Source organism: Balaenoptera acutorostrata, chromosome 10 (genome assembly GCF_949987535.1).
Source record: "Balaenoptera acutorostrata chromosome 10, mBalAcu1.1, whole genome shotgun sequence".
In the NCBI taxonomy this organism is placed as follows: domain Eukaryota; kingdom Metazoa; phylum Chordata; class Mammalia; order Artiodactyla; family Balaenopteridae; genus Balaenoptera; species Balaenoptera acutorostrata.
Genome location: NC_080073.1, coordinates 52,611,696 through 52,630,464, shown reverse-complemented (window position 1 = coordinate 52,630,464; position 18,769 = coordinate 52,611,696). Strand labels below are relative to the sequence as shown.

The 18,769-nt window shown below is 42.9% G+C and overlaps 1 protein-coding gene across 1 annotated transcript; it reads left to right on the top strand.

The window, feature by feature from the left end:
- Positions 1-16,736: 16,736 nt before the first annotated feature.
- CCR4 (C-C motif chemokine receptor 4) lies at positions 16,737-18,430 on the top strand. The gene has a single exon (XM_007191566.2). The coding sequence runs from the start codon at positions 16,737-16,739 to the stop codon at positions 17,814-17,816; it is 1,080 nt and encodes a 359-aa protein (XP_007191628.2). The 3' UTR covers positions 17,817-18,430.
- The last annotated feature ends 339 nt before the right edge of the window (positions 18,431-18,769 follow it).

Here is an 18,769-nt window from a genome sequence, read left to right as displayed (position 1 = left end):
CATAAAATTCACCTTTTTAAAGGGTACAATCCAGTGGCTTTTTGTATATTCACCGAGTTTTGCAACCATTATCATAATCAATTTTAGAACATTTTCATCACCCCAAAAAGAAACCCCATACTCATTAGTAGTCACTCACCATTCTCTCCTCCTCCTCTCCCCCAACCCTATGTAACCATTAATCTACTTTCTATCTTTATAGATTTGCCTATTCAGGCAGCTCATGTAAATGAAATAATATCTGGTCTTTTGTGACTGGTTTATTTCACTTACCATAATGTTTCCTAGGTTTATCCATGATGTAGCATGTACTAGTACTTCATTCCTTTTTATAGCTGAATAATAGTTCATTGTATGGCTATATTACATTTTGTTTATCCAGTCATCAGTCTTCCAAAGTGGCTGCACCATTTTACATTCCCACAGTAATGTGTGAGGGCTCCAGTTTCTTTATGTTCTTGTCAACACTTGTTACTATCTGTCTTTTGGGTTACAGCCATCCTAGTGGATGTGAAGTTGTATATCATTGGGGTTTTGATTTACATTTCCCTGATAGTTAATGATGTTCACCATTTTTACATGTGCTTATTAGCTGTTTATATCTCTTCTTTGGAGAAATGTCTATTCAGCTCCTTTCTTCATTTTAAATTTGGTTATTTGTCTTATTAAGTTGTAAGGGTTTTTATATATTCTGGATACAAGTCGCTTATCAGATATATATTTTTTTTCCCATTTTGTGGGTTGTCTTTTTACTTGATGGTATCCTTTGAAGCATAAAAGTTTTTATAAGTCTAATTTACTTTTTTTGTTGTTGTTGTGCTTTTGTTATATATCTAAGAAGGCTTTGCCTAATCCTGGATTACATTTGATAACTCACAATATCTTAACTTGTGGCTAGGATTAATTTGAAGATACTAAACTGTACCTTCTGTCACCTGCTGGCAAGATTCATTACCCTAGTACTGCAGTTTTCAAAGTGTGGAATGTGGAGCCCTCTGGTGGGAACCAGAGATTCTTTTACAGTGTTTGCAAGTCCAAAACTATTTTCATAATAATGATAAGATGTTATTTGCCTTTTTCACTGTGTTGATATTTGCACTAATGGTGCAAAAGCATTGGCAGGTAAAACCACTGGCAGCATCATCACATTGTAGCCTCTGGGAAATTTCATTGTACATTCTTTATTTTAAAAAAAAAAAAAAAAAAAAAATATATATATATATATATATATATATATATATATTTGGTTGCACCGGGCCTTAGTTGTGGCACGTGGGCTCCTTAGTTGCAGCATACATGTGGGATCTAGTTCCCTGACCAGGGATCATATCCGGGCCCCCTGCATTGGGAGCGCGGAGTCTTAACCACTGTGCCACCAGGGAAGTCCCCTCATTGTACATTCTTTAGGACATAGAAGAAAAAAATTAAAAACAGATATATAGTTGACCCTTGAACAACACAGGTTTGAACTGCACGGGTCCACTTATAGGTGGATTTTTTTCAATAGTAAATACTACATTACTACACGATCTGATCCTAGGTTGGTTGAATCCATGGACATGGAACTGCATACTTGGAGGGCCAGCTTAATTTATAGTCAGATTTTTGACCACATGGATGGTGGGTGTCTCTAACCTCGATGTTGTTCAAGGGTCAACTGTAATTCTAGAAATTCTTTAGAATTTAGAAGTTAAAATTATTTACTTTGGTATTAGTAGTAGTATTACAAAAATAGTTTTGACCTCATAGGCCCCTTGAAACAATCCTGAAGCCCCTTTAGGGGTCCAAGGACCACACTCCAAGAACCACTGTACTGCCATAATAGATCCTTTGATGGAAGAATTATTTGAAATGCACTTTAAATTTCTACCAGTATCACTTATATATTGAGGAATCTTTGATCTAATTAAATATTAATTTTTGGGGGGTTGGGGAGAAGGAAGGGATTCTCCTTGCAGCAAGTAAGGAGAACACCGGGGATATTTTCCCAAAGAGGTGTCTCCCCGAACTGCAAAATTGGGGAAGTTTTAAACTAAAGGTACGTGCATATTCAGGAGGGGGCTTGAGCTGAGGAGAATTCAGCATAGAATTGGGGCAAAGGTCGACAGAGTCCAAGCTTTAGTTGGTTGAAGTCAGGAGGGTCAACATCATCATTCTATCCTCCACCTGGGTGGGGGCCTTATTAGTCCCTGCAGAACTGGTGTCAGGACTTACTGAAGCTCAGGTTCTTTATGCCTTGTCACAGAAAGAATACACTGAGAGACAAAGTGATCGGTAAGAAGTGGCTTTATTTAGAGAGGTACACATTCCGTAGACAGAATGCAGTCCGTCTCAAAAAGTGAGAGCGACCCTGGGAAAAACACACTGCACGGACAGAGTGTGGGCCATCTCAGAAGGCAAGAGTCTAAATATTAATATTTAATTTAGTTTTTGTATGTGACTTTCAGTATATTTTAAATTAGTACATTATTTCTGTTTTTAACTTTTTTTTTTCTAAATTCTGTGATGAAAAGACTGCACATGGGGCTTCCCTGGTGGCGCAGTGGTTAAGAATCCGCCTGCCAATGCAGGGGACACGGGTTCGAGCCCTGGTCCCGGAATATCCCACATGCCGCGGAGCAGCTGGGCCCGTGAGTCACAGTTACTGAGCCTGTGCATCTGGAGCCTGTGCTCCGCAACAAGAGAGGCCGTGATAGTGAGAGGCCCGCGCACTGCGATGAAGAGTGGCCCCCACTTGCCACAACTGGAGAAAGCCCTCACACAGAAACGAAGACCCAACACAGCAATAAATAAATAAAAAAAAATTAAAAAAAAAAAAAAAAAAAAAAAAAAAAGACTGCACATGCATATAATCAGATTGTGGCCCTTAAAATAACTGCCAAAATGAAGCATTGAATCCTAGTTTGGGTGCAAGAACAATAGTCAAGATGTGTCATATGACATAACAGCTGGGGTAATATCTTTATCATTAAACTAATTATGTGAATTTTTCTAGGTTTTAGCCTACAGTAATATTTCGCCCCAAATATTCCAAGCTCTGTAATAAACTATGACTGCTAAACCATAAGGTGGGTGGGAATGATATTGTTGATGATCGTCTTGAGCACATTCATAGGTAAGAATTCTGAAACTTAACTCTCAATTTCTTGAGAAGGGATATTTTTTCACATGTAAATTTTCCACATGTTTAAGAATGATAATATTCTTTGGATCCTCCAAATTAATTCTGAGCTGAATTTAAATGTTAGATATAAAATAAGATTGAATTGAAAAACTGATTACATTACTTCATAGCACATGACCCATGAGAGGCCCTAGTATGCAGATGAGGATGTGACAGTGAATTTGGAGTGGCATTCAACTCTGGAGCATGCTTCAATAGAAGCATCAAGCAGAAACTCTTAGAGAAGCTGAAAGAAGCTAAAGCATTTAAAAACATATTAAATGGGTGAGTTTAAATACTATAGTTATTCCCTTAGTTGCAAAACTTAGTTGATTAGAATATTTTGCTCATGAATAAATGATGTAAGTTACACTCAACATGGAAAATGCATTTCTTTGTTTCAGTCTCATAATTCTAAAATCAGTTTTGTATGTTAAAATATGTTTAATGTAGCTTGACTGACACTTTTGACCAAATCAGTCCCACTTCTCAATTATATGTAAGAATGATCCTTTTCCAGCACTCAGTTATTGATCACAACATCTCTTCCTTTTTTCCTTAAATAAACCAAGACATTCAAATAAATATATCTTGGAACTGCTAACAATGTGTGCATGTCCCATGAAGTAAAATGAGCCCCGTTTCAAAAAAAGTATGAGGGAGGAGGGCTTTTGTAATGCAGATATACCATTGTACCGTGGATACATTTTAGTACATGAGCTTTTTATTACATCATGTCATTGTGTAGGTGTGAGTACTGTTTATATAATATTTGCACCCAAAAGTGTATGTATACAGGGACACACACACACAAGCTAACACACACACACATTCTTGTTTGATAACATATTCACAGTATCATTTTGTGTTTTATTATATAAACTTTAAATATTTTCAGAAAAGAGCAAAAGTTAATTTTCTCTACATGACATTTTTAAGTACCATAGATAATATATGAAAAATGTTTTCTGATTAAGAATACATTTTATTTTATATTAGGTATCACTTCTTATCTTGGAATGTTCTCAAATATCATAGCATGAGAGAATCACAGTGGCTATGTGGATATAAGGTAAATATTCAGTCTTTCCTACTTCATCTCCCTCTCCACATTGACTTCTGGCACTTAGGAAGGCTTGGTATATCCCAGCTCTTAACCCTTGGTGCTAATATTTAAGCAGATTCTGGGACTAAGTGTTGACGTGGGAGTGTCAGGGAAATGGCAGGGCCGGAGGATGCCAGAGGAAAGAGAAGAGGGAGGATAGGGATATCTATTCCTAAGAGATGGGAGAGACAGTGTCTGACACCTGGGAACACTGAGGAGGGAGTAAACCCTAAGGGAATATGGCCCAGGGTTTCTCCCAACTGCTTCTAAGCAGTTTTGTTTTTCTTTGTTGAAAGCCCTGGGTTTTGCAGTTCAGGGCTTCATTATTTAGCACATCATGGAGCCATTATTTTCCAACAGATTTTTCTCCTCTTTTTACCCTAGACCAAAAAAAGATGGCAGCAACAGACCATGGCGTACCTCTGCAGTCTGTTTTCCAGTCTCCATAGCCACCTTCTGCCTCCACAGGTCCCACCCAAGGATTCTCAGAGCTGCAGGAATGAGATTTTTTTCCAACTTCTTTCCTCATGGTGACTCCTCATGTACCCTCTTGAGGGCTGTGGTAAACTGTTTCTCTGTAGTAAAAATGCCCGTGATACTCTTCTCTACTGCCTCTCTCACATATAAGATGGCAGTATTAAAATTCCTCATATTGAATGTACTGTCATATTTCCAAAATTATTTACATGGTAAAATAAAAATGTATTCTTTGAATATGCAGAGCTGTATTTTATATTTTGTGTCTTCAACTGTGTTTAACAAGGAAGGAATAGAACCTTGGGTTAAGATGGGAGGAGGAACCTCACAGGGCTGACTTACAGGTAGAAAGTCAGGATTGGAGGCAGTTGGTTATTCCAGAGACAGGATTTGGTGGATTGTAGGTGTGTTGGGTGGTAGTTGCTCTGGAGGAGGAAGGGTGGTCGTTGCTCTGTGTGGAGTATATGTCCTGAAGAACTGATGGAACATGTTGGTATCTAGCAGTATGGAAAGGACCTCTAGAGTCTAGGTCCTGTTCCCTGGAGACTCTGCTGCCCATCAACAGTCTCCCATTGTTTTTTTTATACTATTGCTCAGGGTCAAACAACTGCAATTTCACCAGTTGGGCTATAGTCGCCGGGGGGTGGGGGGGTGGTAGACAATATTCGGGGGCTTCCTAATAATGTAAAAAGTCTACCTCTGGAAGAAAGTCATTGAAATTGGCCTCCATAACTGAGGGATGATTCAGCAAATAAACTCATGAATCATATGGTTACATATATGTTTCTATTGATTAGGTACAGCAAAGATGAAAAGGCAGGAGTGTTGCCCCAGCCTGCTCCAGTGTTTGGCATTCTTTATTGTGTGAATTTGAGGAAAGAGATGAGCAAGGTTCTTAGATCAACCATACAGCTTCTTCCAGCCTCTCCCAAGCAGAAGCAAGGGGAACGGGTTGAGGAGCTGTGTTGCCGAAGCGGCTGCTGGGAGCGGCAGTAGGTGTTTGGCATCTCCTGCTGGTCAGTGTTGAGCAGTTAGGGGGCAGGGAGCCATGACCAACTCCTCTGAAGCCATGCCCCCATGCTGCTCCCTTGGTTGGTAGGCTGTGAGGCACCACCCCTCCTTGTGCCCTGCAGACAAGACCCTTGTGAGCCTGAGCCAGGCTGGAGCGAAGCCTTTCAGGCTTTATCCGCTGCCTACCATATTTCTCTCACTTTCTCCTCTCTGGGCCACTGGTGGGTTTTGTATAGGGGTAGGGGTGTCGGAAGTTAGGGTTCAGAAGCTCAGGGGTTGGTGGGAGGGCTGGGCCCCACTCTCCTCAGAGCACGAGGGCCCGCACTGGGGGGCAGGCTGTGAGGTGTCCGAGCCTCACCCAGAAAAAAATCCACCTCAGGGGATCGAAATACCCTCTGGCCAATGACCCTGGGCAGTTTTTTCCCCTCAGTGAGTCTCTAACGGTAACATGGGGACCGGCTGGGTGGGAATGAGGTCGTTGGACTCTGGGCTCCAGCTCCCTTCTGGCGTCAAGCGTCACTCCTGGGAGGAGTAAGGTGTGTAATCAACCATCGATCTGTTTGAGATGATTGGATTTGTTCCTTCATGAACACTGGCCTCCGCTTGACTTCACACTAATACATTTGTTCATAAAAAGAGAATAATGCATATTTTATTATTCAGAATTTGGCAGTACTTGTGTGTTATATTTAGTTCCTTGGATGCAAAGAGGAAATAAGCTGTTGTCTCCTATCCTCACCTAACGGGAAGGAAAATTGTCAGGGTTAAATCCAAAGAAGGGGTGCTGCACACTGGCTAAGCTGGCCCTGGGTGTGCTTTGGGGGCAGGAGAAAACCATCAGGAGCCCAAAAGAAAACAAGGAAGTGGAAGGTGACTATCCCATGGGGTGTTCCCAAGAGCTACCTACTGGATGGAGCCTTAGACACATCTGCATCACTGTGCTCAGAGGTAGAGCTAACGTTCAATTAGAAAGAAGAGCATTGATGAGATCATGGTTTCTCTTATTTCAAAGAATGCTGATGCCAGTGATGACTTCAGCCTGTGTCTGATCTCAGTTACCATTAGTGTCCCTCCCCGCCTACTACACTGAGCATCACCATCCCAAACAGGTTTCCTGCCCTCTCTCTATTCCTTGCCTCTGACCCCACTGTTTCCTTAGCCTTGCCAGTCAGTCCTTACGTCATGCCTTCATTTGGCAAATATGGTTGGCAAATATCAACTATTCTTAGGAGCCTTCCTTCATTCCAACAAGCAGAGCCAGGTATGATTTCTGTTCTATTATAGACTTGTGCTCATATCTCACTTACTCAGTATTATACTTTGTAAAATTATCTCTTTATTTTATTATACAGTTCTGTTCAATCTTATTTTACATAATATTCTATCATAACTATCTTCTTACATTGTCATCTCTTCCACTGGATTGTGAACTGGTGCCCTGAAACATGGACACTTCCTCTTGAAATCACCATTGTCCAGTATGTAGGAGATGTTCAGGAAATCTTGTTGAATCATTGAATGAATTTTCACCTAGGAGAATTGGTCACAACTTAAATTCTTAGGAAAAAATCTCTTGCTTTTGTTGTTGTTGTTGTTGGCTAGGAAGATTGCACATTATTCCATTATCATTTATTACTAATTGTATTTTCTATTTGGTGAATTGTTACTTTTATACTTTTTGCCCATTACTGAAGTCTTAAGTTTCTTGGTTATGTCATATAAAGTAATCTGTGTAAGATATTCATTCAGTGAATAATTTTGAGCATATCCCATGTGTGACATTGTTTTAGGTGCTAGAGATGTGTAGTTAACAAAGAAACAAAAATCCTTGCATGGCAACCTAAATGTCCATCAACAGAGGAATGGATAAAGAAGATGTGGTACATATATACAATAGAATATTACTCAGCCATAAAAAAGAATGAAATAATGCTATTTGCAGCAACATGGATGGACCTAGAGGTTATCATACTAACTGAAGTAAGTCAGAGAAAAACAGATGTTACATATTAATGCATATATGTGAAATCTAGAAAAATGGTACAGATGGGTCTACTTGCAAAGCAGATATAGAGACACAGATGTAGAGAACAAACGTATGGATACCAAGGGGGAAAAGGGGTGGGGGTGGGATGAATTGGGAGATTGGGGTTGACATATAAACACTACTATGTATAAAATAGATAACTAATGAGAACCTACTGTATAGCACAGGGAACTCTACTCAGGGCTCTGTGGTGACCTAAATGAGAAGGAAATCCAAAAAGCAGGGGATATATGTATATGTGTAACTGATTCACCTTACTGTACAGCAGAAATTAACACAACATTGTAAAGCAGCTATATGCCAATAAAAAAAAAAAATCCTTGCATGTTTGGTAGAATTTTCCTATAAAACCATCCTGAGGTTTTTTTTTTTTTTTTTTAACTTTGTTTTTGTGCAAAGCATTTAAGCTACTGATTCAATTTTTGAATGATTATGTCAATTTTTATTTCAATTTTTGACTGATTTATACTTCTTTAAATTTTTTTAAAATTAATTAATTAATTTATTTATTTTGGGCTGTGTTGGGTCTTCGTTTCTGTGCATGGGCTTTCTCTAGTTGTGGCGAGCGGGGGCCACTCTTCATTGCGGTGCGCGGGCCTCTCACTGTTGCGGCCTCTCTTGTTGTGGAGCACAGGCTCCAGACGCGCAGGCTCAGTAGTTGTGGCTCACAGGCCCAGTTGCTCCACGGCATGTGGGATCTTCCCAGACCAGGGCTCGAACCCGTGTCCCCTGCATTGGCAGGCAGATTCTCAACCACTGTGCCACCAGAGAAGCCCTATACTTCTTTTTGAGACAATTTTGGTAGGTAGATTTTTCTAGGAATTTATCCATTTCATTTAAGTTTTCAAATTCATTGTAATAAAATCATTCATATTATTTATTATCTTTTAAATCTCTGCTCTGTATTTATTTCTCCCTTTACGTTCCCAAGATTGTTTCCTATTTTTTCTTTACTTATCTTCCTAGAGTTTTGTCAATTTTGTTATTGTTTTCAAATACTTTTATGGGTCTATTTTACTTTCAATTTCTTTTTTTTAATACATTTATTTATTTATTTATTTATTTATGGCTGCATTGGGTCTTTGTCGCTGCGCGTGGGCTTTCTCTAGTTGTGACGAGTGGGGGCTACTCTTCATTGCGGTGCACAGGCTTCTCATTGCGGTGGCTTCTCTTGTTGCGGAGCATGGGCTCTAGGCACGCGGCTTCAGTAGTTGTGGCATGTGGACTCAGTAGTTGTGGCTCGCGGGCTCTAGAGTGCAGGCTCAGTAGTTGTGGCACACAGGCTTAGTTGCTCCACGGCATGTGGAATCTTCCCGGACCAGGGATCGAACCCATGTCCCCAGCATTGGCAGGCGGATTCTTAACCACTGCGCCACCAGGGAAGCCCCACTTTCAATTTCTGTTTAACTAATTTCTCTCTTATGTTTATTATTTTTTCCTTATACTCTTTTTCTTCTTCTTCTTTTTTTTTTTTTCCACACTGCACAGCTTGTGGGATCTTCCCCGACCAGGGATTGAACCTGGGCCACCTCAGCGAAAGCCTGGAATCCTAACCACTAGGCCACCAGAGAAATCCTTCCTTATACCCTTTTTGAGTTTCTTCCACTCTTCCTTTTTCTGCAGTTTCTTTTTCAAGTTAAACACTTCTTACCAATTTGTAGCCTTTCTTCTTTTCTGATATAAACATTTAAGGTCTAAATTATCCTCTAAGAGCCTCTTTAGCTGCCGACCACAATTTTTGTTGTTGTTGTTTGTTTTTTTCGGACGCACTGCACAGCATGCAGGATCTTAGTTCCCCCACCCACACCCCCTGTAGTGTAAGCTTGGAGTCTTAATCACTGGACCGCCAGAGAAGTCCCCGACCACAATATTGGATAAATGATATTTTATTATCATTCAGTTATAAGTGTTTTCTATTTTCTATAGTATTTTCTTTGACATCCAGGTTACATGAAAATGTGCTTTCTAGTTTTCAAATGTGCAGTAATTTTTAGTTACCATCAAAAAACAAAACAAAACAACCCATTTGTAATTTAATTGTTTGCAATCTTTTATTTCCTTTCCAAAGTTTTGTCTGTTTCTTCAGACCTCCCCCGTAATATAGTGTGTTCAAATGCTTTCTTGACCCAGTTTTGAGGCCCGGTCAGTTCCCCTTTTTGAGGAGTTAGGTCCATACCCCAGTCACTTCCCCCATTATCCTCTTGTGTGTACTCTGGCATCACTAGGAACCAGCCCTAATTGTCCTGGGGACTGGGAACCAGATGACTAGGGACAACTCCTCTGCTCCAAGCCTACAAAGTTTTTCAACTTAGCCAATCAGCAGAGAACTCTTGAAAGCTAACTAACTCCACCCTGCTTGCCATACATAAGTTGCCCCCTACAGCTCTAGCTTGCTGTTACTCTGTCCTTGGGTCCAACCCCTGTGTGGCTTGCCTGACAGCCTTCTCTCATTTTAAGCTGTATTAACAGGTCTGACACCAAATCCTGGATGCTTTATCACCTCTGCTCTGCAGCAGAGGTCCATGGAGCTCCTCCTGAAGGCCTTGGGAGTTTTTGCCTTCCAATGTCAGACACGCTGGGTGGCTACGGTACCTGTGGCCCGGGGATTGTATTTTGATGTCTTTGATCTTGAAATAAGGCTTGGTCCACCAGGGGCGCTGTAGGCTCACACTCTCCCTTTGTTTCTTGTTGAAGGTCTGTGCTGTGCAGCATATGGCATACCATCTTGCCTTGGGGGAGGGTTTGGTCTGGGTATTTTTTTGTTGGTCACCTTCTCTCTGGTCAGGTTTCAGAAACTTAGCTCAATAAAAGGTATTGTCCATGAAAATGTCGGGAGGGTAGGCATTAACACTGACTGTGTCTCTGGCTGTGCTGCCTTGAGTGCACCACCTCCCTTCTCTGGATTCTTAAAATTTCATCCTTTTTTCTTTTTTTTTTTTTTTTTGTGGGTGGGGATATTGTTTAGTTTTGAATCCCTTACTGGAGGGAAAACCTATTTAGTGTTTCTCCAGGACACTATCATTATTACTTTGCAAACCTGAAGACCGACTTTCTCCAGGGCAGTAACCTTTGCAACTTGGAAATCTGAAAACTGCTTTTTTTAAAAAAAATTTATTTATGGCTGTGTTGGGTCTTTGTTGCTGTGCACGACCTTTCTTTAGTTGTGGTGAGCAGGGGCTACTCTTCGCTGTGGCGCGCGGGCTTCTCATTGTCGTGGCTTCTCTTGTTGCAGAGCACGGGCTCTAGGCACGCGGGCCTCAGTAGTTGCGGCACGTGGGCTCATTAGTTGTAGCTTGTGTGCTCTAGAGCTCAGGCTCAGTAGTTGTGGTGCACAGGCTTAGTTGCTCTGCGGCATGTGGGATCTTCCTGGACCAGGGCTCGAACCCGTGTCCCCTGCATTGGCAGGCGGATTCTTAACCACTGCGCCATCAGGGAAGCCCTGAAACCTGCTTTTAACCTGAACAGCAACTCAGAAATTGATTGTGGCCCACTGAGTCTAAATCAAAATATTTCCTGGATTCCTAGTTATGGCTAAGGGCAACATGCCAGGCTCACCCATTTCAAGAGAGAAAGCTATTCCTGTGTGTTTTATTTATCCTACTAATTTTCACAGCTGGTGCCTTTTTGAGCACATATCTGTACCAGGCACCATGCTAAGTGTTTTACAAACATTAGGTCATTAATCCTCCCACAATCCTCAGGCTTTATCACCCTTTTTTACAGATGAGAAAATTGAGGTTTGTATAGCTAGTACATGGTGGCCCTGAGATCCAAACCCAGACTGAGCAGGCCTCAAAAAGCAAGTGCCCTCAGCTACCATGGACCCTGGAGCTTGGGCTTATCCCCACTCATGGGGCCAGGTGCCTGTCACATGGCCAGTCAGTCAAGGGAGCACCAACTAGCTTTAAGGGACCATCTCCAGACCCACAATGACCAACTACCACTGATGACAATTTGGACATCCAGATACCATCTGTTCTAGAACTTACCACTTCTCCCCCCTCCATGGAGGGTCCATGGAGACTTAGGCAACATGCTCAGATGGCCTTGCCCAGGGTAACTCGTCCCTCAAGTCCTCTAATTCCATGGTGGAACCTTCCTCAGGTTCTGCATTTCTAAAAATAAGTTACTCTGTATAACGGGCATAGATTTACTGGTCAAACTGTTACCGAATCAGGTCGTATGGACCCCTGCTCGGGCCCTAGCCCAGCCGAGGCCCCCTGCCTCAGCAGGGAAGTTTCAGGTTCGTGCAGCCAGAAACAAAAACGAAGCTGAGATTGATGCAGTGCAAGTTTTATTAAATGGCCTGAGAATGGAGAAGTGGGAACTTTGTTTACGGATGAGCTTCTCGCCCACGTGGCACAACTTTGGGTCATGGCCGCAAGCAGGGGTGTCATTTAGTAGCTGATGTAGTGAAATCAGCATAGAATGAGGCTCAGGGGTTGCTGGAGGTCAGATTCATCTTGGTTCCAGCTGGTTCTATCTGGGTTTTTGTTTTTCTCTTCCTATAACTCCCCTTTTTTGTCTCCAGACCCTGTGACTTAAAGATACATGTTAGTTCCTGTGCAAGGGAGGGGTTGGCGGGTTTTGAGCAAGGATCTGGTGTCAGCTCTGGCAACAGAATATATCTGGGACATTTTTACTCTACATCTGCTTCCAGAGTTCATGATACTATTAGCACTGGAAAGCACTGCCGTAAGGAACTGTATTTAACCTGAATCCAAGCCCAGCATTCCCTAAGGTTATTTGTCCATTTCCTTTTCACAGGATTTCTATGAATCTGGTTCCACAGTTCACAGGTGGGAATATTGCTGTAGCTGAGGAGTCCTCAGCCTCAACACTGCTGGCCTTCTGGGCTGGATGACTGTATTGTGGAGGGCTGGCCTGTGTGCGGTAGGATTTTAAGCAGCATTTCTGGTCTTTTCCCATTAGAAGCCAGAAGCAACTCCCCCCAACCTAAACAAACCTTACTCTTATATATATAAAGCATATATATTTGCATATATATATACGAAACATAAGCAGATTTACTATTTATCTGTGGTATTATTATTATTATTAATTTGGCTGCACCGAACAGCTTGTGAGATCTCAGTACCCAGACCACGGATCAAACCCGGGCCACTGAATCCTAACCATTAGACCACCAGGGAACTTCCCTATTTATCTGTGGTATTAAAATATATCATGGGGAGGTGATTAGAAAAAAAAAATCCAAAAAGACTCCTTGGGAGGGGTGATAATGGAAAAAAAAAAAGGTTGATAAACACCGCTCTAGCTCAATTTTTCAGTTCTTATTTATGCAAATTCCTCAGGAAAAATGACATTTGTGGCTCTTGTAAGCTGAACCAAAGAGCCAAGCAACTGTGGACACATAGAAGGAAATGGCTGGGAGCTGGCAGAAGCTGGCAGGATACCGTATAGAAAAGACTCAGGACTGATGTCAGCTCCTTGGCTGTGATGGGTACATGAACCTGAAGAAACTCTCAGCCAGGAGCACTGTCAGGGGAAGCTCTGCTGTGTCTCAGTGGAAGGGGCTTGGGGGAGGGCTCTTCCTGCTGGGAAAGGGGCTTAGAGCTATGTGGTCATGTCACTTTACAACAGGCTGAGGACGTTTATCGAACGTGGTTGACTAGGGCCTCCACGTCACTGCCAGACACACACATTTGGATACACTTTTCTCTCCTCTTGACTAGCCTTATTCTTGAATAAATCTGGCCTCTCACTCTGACCTCCTCAGATCCCACTGTTTAGAGAACACTGAATATCTTGATTGCTGGCCACTGTACATCCATGATGGGGAAATAACAAACAGCCCACTGATCCAGAATATAAAGATCACTTCTACTGCACATAGCCAGCTAAAATGAAAAAATTTAAATTAAAAATCCAACAAATACATTTTAAAACATTTAGAAGTTTCTCTCTTGAAAAACTTAACTTCCCTCATCTTGCAGAGAGCAAACCTTCCCAGCTTTCAGTTTGGGGAAATGAGTGACTAAGAGTTTAACCCGAACCCAAGCTAAGAGTCACTCATTTTCTGCTTCTTACTTCTATCAAAAAACCCCACTTGAACTCAGCGTAGATGGATGAGGAACAGAGCTGGTGCTCACAGGAAGCCACGAGCCCTTCAAAGGCTCCTGTCTTTCTTAGCGCCGTGCTTCTTGAGCAAGCCAGGCACTGCCTCGCAGACCTGCCTTGGAGCCACTTTCAGAAACGCAAGGTAAGGGGCCAGCGTGGCAGGGGGGTGAGGGGGCGCGTTCCCAGGGCCTCAGGCCCTGCGTTGCTTTGTCCAAAGGTGTGTGGACTTTGGAAGCGCTGAAAGCTGCCCAGCCACACAGCTAACCCCATCACTCAGGCATCCTGGTCATCTGCTGGTCATTCTGTTGGCACCTGTCCTGCAGCTCACACAACCTACCCTCCCAGCCCTCATCTGACTGGCTCTCGCATACATACAGGGCTCTCCTCCTGCACACATCTGACCTAAGCCACAGGCTCAGAACACACAGCTAATTTTCATTCAACATATACACTTTTCCACTTCTGGCTTCTATCGAGACTCCCAGGTCAAGAAACACCAGCCAAATAAGGCCTGCAGAATAATTCCAGACATTTACCAGCTGTGTTGACTTTAGTTTCTTCTCCTGATAATTTCCTAACACCTCAGTCTCTCTTATTCCTTTCATTTTCACTGGTAAAATTATGGAGGAAGGCTAGAATTGTTATTCATTTAACTAGAATTGATAATCATATAACACAGTTTTTTTTTTTTTTTTTGAGACCCTAAGATGCCCCAGGTCTTCAGCATCTGTTTGCAGGAATAAACCAAAACCTCTCTCTTGAGAAACACATAGCTTGGGTGTTTGGGTGTGTGGTGGTCAGGGTGGGAGATGGGGAATAGATGTGAATTATCGAACAATGTGAAAGGGTTTTGATAAGGAATATCAGGGTGCCACTAAGAAGGATGCAAGAGGAGGTGGCCTTGAGTCGGAAAGCCTCCTGCATTGCTCCGATTCACATGTGGACGTGTGAATAACTTTAAGAAGGTTTTAACCTCATCTGCCAATTTAGATAAGAAATGAGGGTGGTTGGCGAGGTAGAGATTTTATTTCTGGCTATGATGTGCCTTTTCTAGATCTGTCCTGCTAATTCCCACTCTGATAGGATTCAGTGTGTAAGATTAATTTTTTACATGTGGTTTTGATGAAAAGGCCAAAAATTTCCCTCAATTTACCCAACTGAATACTGCAACCTTCTACAGGGCCTGGAAAACACATTTGCTGCATTAGTGTCAGGTTGGCCCAGGAGTGGCCAGTCACCCAGCCTGGGAGGCTGGGTGTGTTCCAACTAAGAAGGTGCTCCACAGGGAACATGGGGCTTGGCTGTGGCGTGCTAGGGCCCACCCGCACCAGCTCTCAGGAGCTGATTGTTAAATCTTCAGGAATTTTTGAGGCGGTTGGTGGCTTGAACTTGGCCATGGTGGGAGTATTTACACCACGGAAACCAGCAAGAGCCATAAATCAGAGCTCCCCCCGCCATCCCCCGCACCTCTTTGCCCTCCCAGACCTGGTTCACCAGCACATCACTGGGACTTGGGGCCCTAGGAACAAGTTCTCTACATGGCTGTGTGGCCTTCAGGAGGCATTTAACTTCTCTGAGTCTTTCACGAGTCATCTACACCATGGCTCAGTATGCTTATTTGGCTTAGAGTACCAGGTTTTTGTTGGAGGGGGGTGTGGGAACAGGAGCACAGGACTGGGATTGAATGTACGATATGAGTGAACATGCTCTGAAATCCTATGAAGTACAAAGCACACAGGAGGAATTAGAATTTTTTAAAAAAAATATTTTCTTGGTCCTTGCCCCCTTTTCTTTTATTCTTTTTTTTTTTTTTAATATTTATTTATTTATTTATTTGGCTGCATCGGGTCTTAGTTGTGGCACGCAGGAGCTTCGTTGTGGCATGTGGGCTCTCTAGTTGTGGCGCGCAGGCTCAGTTGCCCAGCGGCATGTGGGATCTCAGTTCCCTGACCAGGGATCGAACCCACATCCCCTGCATTGGAAGGCAGATTCTTAACCACTGGACCACCAGAGAAGTCCCAGAATTTTTATATAAAGGCAAGAGGCCAACCTGGTTCCCTTCTAGCCTGATGATTTACCTAAGTCATCACTGAATTTTTGGTGTTACAGTCTGAAGGGGAAACATGCATAGATTTTAAAATCTTTTTTTAATTTTTTTTTTTTGGCTTTCATGTCAGAAAGGCCCTGGGTAAAGTTCTGTTGGGCACGTCAGCTAGTCTTGTCATTCTTGCGAGTGATTTCAGTAATGCCAGACTAGCTTTCAGAAATATACTTTTGAAAAACACCTCATCGTTGGGACTTCCCTGGCAGTCCAGTGGTTAAGACTTTGCCTTCCGGTGCAGGGGATGCGGGTTCGATCTCTGGTCGGGGAGCTAAAATCCCACATGCCTCATGGCCAAAAACCCAAAAAACATAAAACAGAAGCAATATTGTAACAAAATTCAATAAAGACTTTAAAAATGGTCCCTATATTGAAAAAGAAATCTTAAAAAAAAAAAGGAAAACCTCTTGTTGATAAGGAGGTTTTACTACCCCCGCTTACAAACGGGAGAACCAGAGCTCCCAGCAGAGGGGTAGGAAAAGTGGCAGAGCTGTAATTTGGAATCTGCCTCCAAAGGGCAGGATTATTTCACTTTGGCTGCACTGCCCTTCAGTTCAAGGACCTGAGCCCTTCCATGTGGGAAGGTTGGGAACAGTGTATGATGATCTGGGCAAAATACGAAGCAGCTGTGCTCTGTACGCAGCACCGTTCTGATTCGCTTTTGTTCTGATAGAAATCTTGTTGGCTCTTCCACTCATTAGGTTCTTCTGGTTGGGCTCAGACCTGCCGTGAGGAGCCTATACATCTGAAAATGAACCCCACGGGTATAGCAGACACCACCCTGGATGAAAGCATCTATAACAATTATTATCTTTATGAAAGCATCCCCAAACCTTGCACCAAGGAAGGTATCAAGGCATTTGGGGAGCTCTTCCTGCCCCCCCTCTACTCCTTGGTCTTTCTGTTTGGTCTGCTTGGAAATTCTGTGGTGGTTCTGGTCCTGTTCAAGTACAAGCGGCTCAAGTCCATGACCGACGTGTACCTGCTCAACCTCGCCATCTCGGACCTGCTCTTCGTGCTCTCGCTCCCTTTCTGGGGCTACTATGCCGCAGACCAGTGGGTGTTCGGGCTCGGCCTCTGCAAGCTCGTTTCCTGGATGTACCTGGTGGGCTTCTACAGCGGCATATTCTTCATCACACTCATGAGCATCGATAGGTACCTGGCCATTGTGCACGCGGTCTTCTCCCTGAGAGCGAGGACCTTGACTTACGGGGTCATCACCAGCGTGGCCACGTGGGCAGTGGCTGTGCTCGCCTCCCTCCCAGGCCTTGTGTTCAGCACGTGTTATACTGAGCGCAACCACACCTACTGCAAAACCAAGTATTCTTTCAACTCCACGAGGTGGAAGGTTCTGAGCTCCCTGGAGATCAACCTTCTAGGGCTGGTGATCCCCTTGGGGATCATGCTGTTCTGCTACTCCATGATCATCAGGACCTTGCAGCACTGCAAAAATGAGAAGAAGAACAAGGCAGTGAAGATGATCTTTGCCGTGGTGGTCCTCTTCCTGGGGTTCTGGACCCCTTACAACGTGGTGCTCTTCCTGGACACCCTGGTGGAGCTGGAGGTCCTTCAAGACTGCACCTTTGAGAGACACCTGGACTATGCCATTCAGGCCACAGAGACCCTGGCTTTCGTTCACTGCTGCCTTAATCCGGTCATCTACTTTTTCCTGGGGGAGAAATTTCGCAAGTACATCGTACAGCTCTTCAAAACCTGCCGGGGCACTTTGGTGCTCTGCCAGTACTGTAGGCTCCTCCCGATTTACCCCGACACCCCCAGCTCATCTTACACACAGTCCACGGTGGACCACGACCTCCACGACGCTCTGTAAAAGATGAAAATGCAAAAAGCAGAGTTAATAAGCTTCCCAAATTAAGAGCTTATTTAAAACTGTATTGTAGTAAGAGTTTCCTGAACAAGTACCGGGAAGAAGAATTATATCCACTGCAAAAAACTGTAGGGCTTCTCACCCTGCAGTCAGCTTTTCTTCCTGCCAAGTACAGGTTCAGTGTGGCCAGAGTTCACCCGGACCAAGGTGTCCTTCCTCGCACCAGGCTTTCCTGCAGGGATGAGTAAACCCGAGGAGGATTCTGAGCAGTGTTTCAATGAGGAGATGGATGATTTTGGAAAGGGAACACCAATCCCTTCTAACCTGAACTCATGGGATTCTCCAGAGGGGACTGTAGAGAATTGACTGGGGGAGTAAATCGCTACTTCTTGCTGTGAAAATGAGCCCTTTAATTAACTTCTAGCTTTTTGTGAAACAATATAGAAAACTTCGGCATGCTGTCCCAGTGTTTTCCTAAGAATATATCTGAAGCATGGTATACTCCATGAAGTCAGGTGTCTACAGAAACGAATAGTGAAGTAATGAACTTAGATCTTGATTCTTTTATTGTAAAGGATTATTTGTTAATGGAAGCCAAGCTTTCAATGCTGATTACAATAATAAGGAGAAAAAGGCATTAGCGTGGTCTGATTTCCGAACATGAAATACAAGGCATTAACAAATCTAAACATACTTGTGGAAATTCAAACACAGTTTCATATGCTTGTGGACATGTTTTGTTTTAATTATAACAGATGAATATTCAAATTAAAAAAATAATACATAGGCCCAGACACATTTATTTGGGGTCTTTTACTCATTTACAAACATTTCCTTCAAAACCAAAAATGATGAGGACTAATCAAGTATGACAATTTTTCCTTAATCATTTTGAAGTGCCTGCCGTCAAGTGAGGCAAGAATAAGCCACTAAAAGTTATTGCTGATGTGGCATAC

What these genes read in the sequence shown, in the direction of transcription:
- CCR4 (XM_007191566.2), top strand. Translation starts at nt 16,737, where the DNA reads ATGAACCCCACGGGTATAGCAGACACCACCCTGGATGAAAGCATCTAT.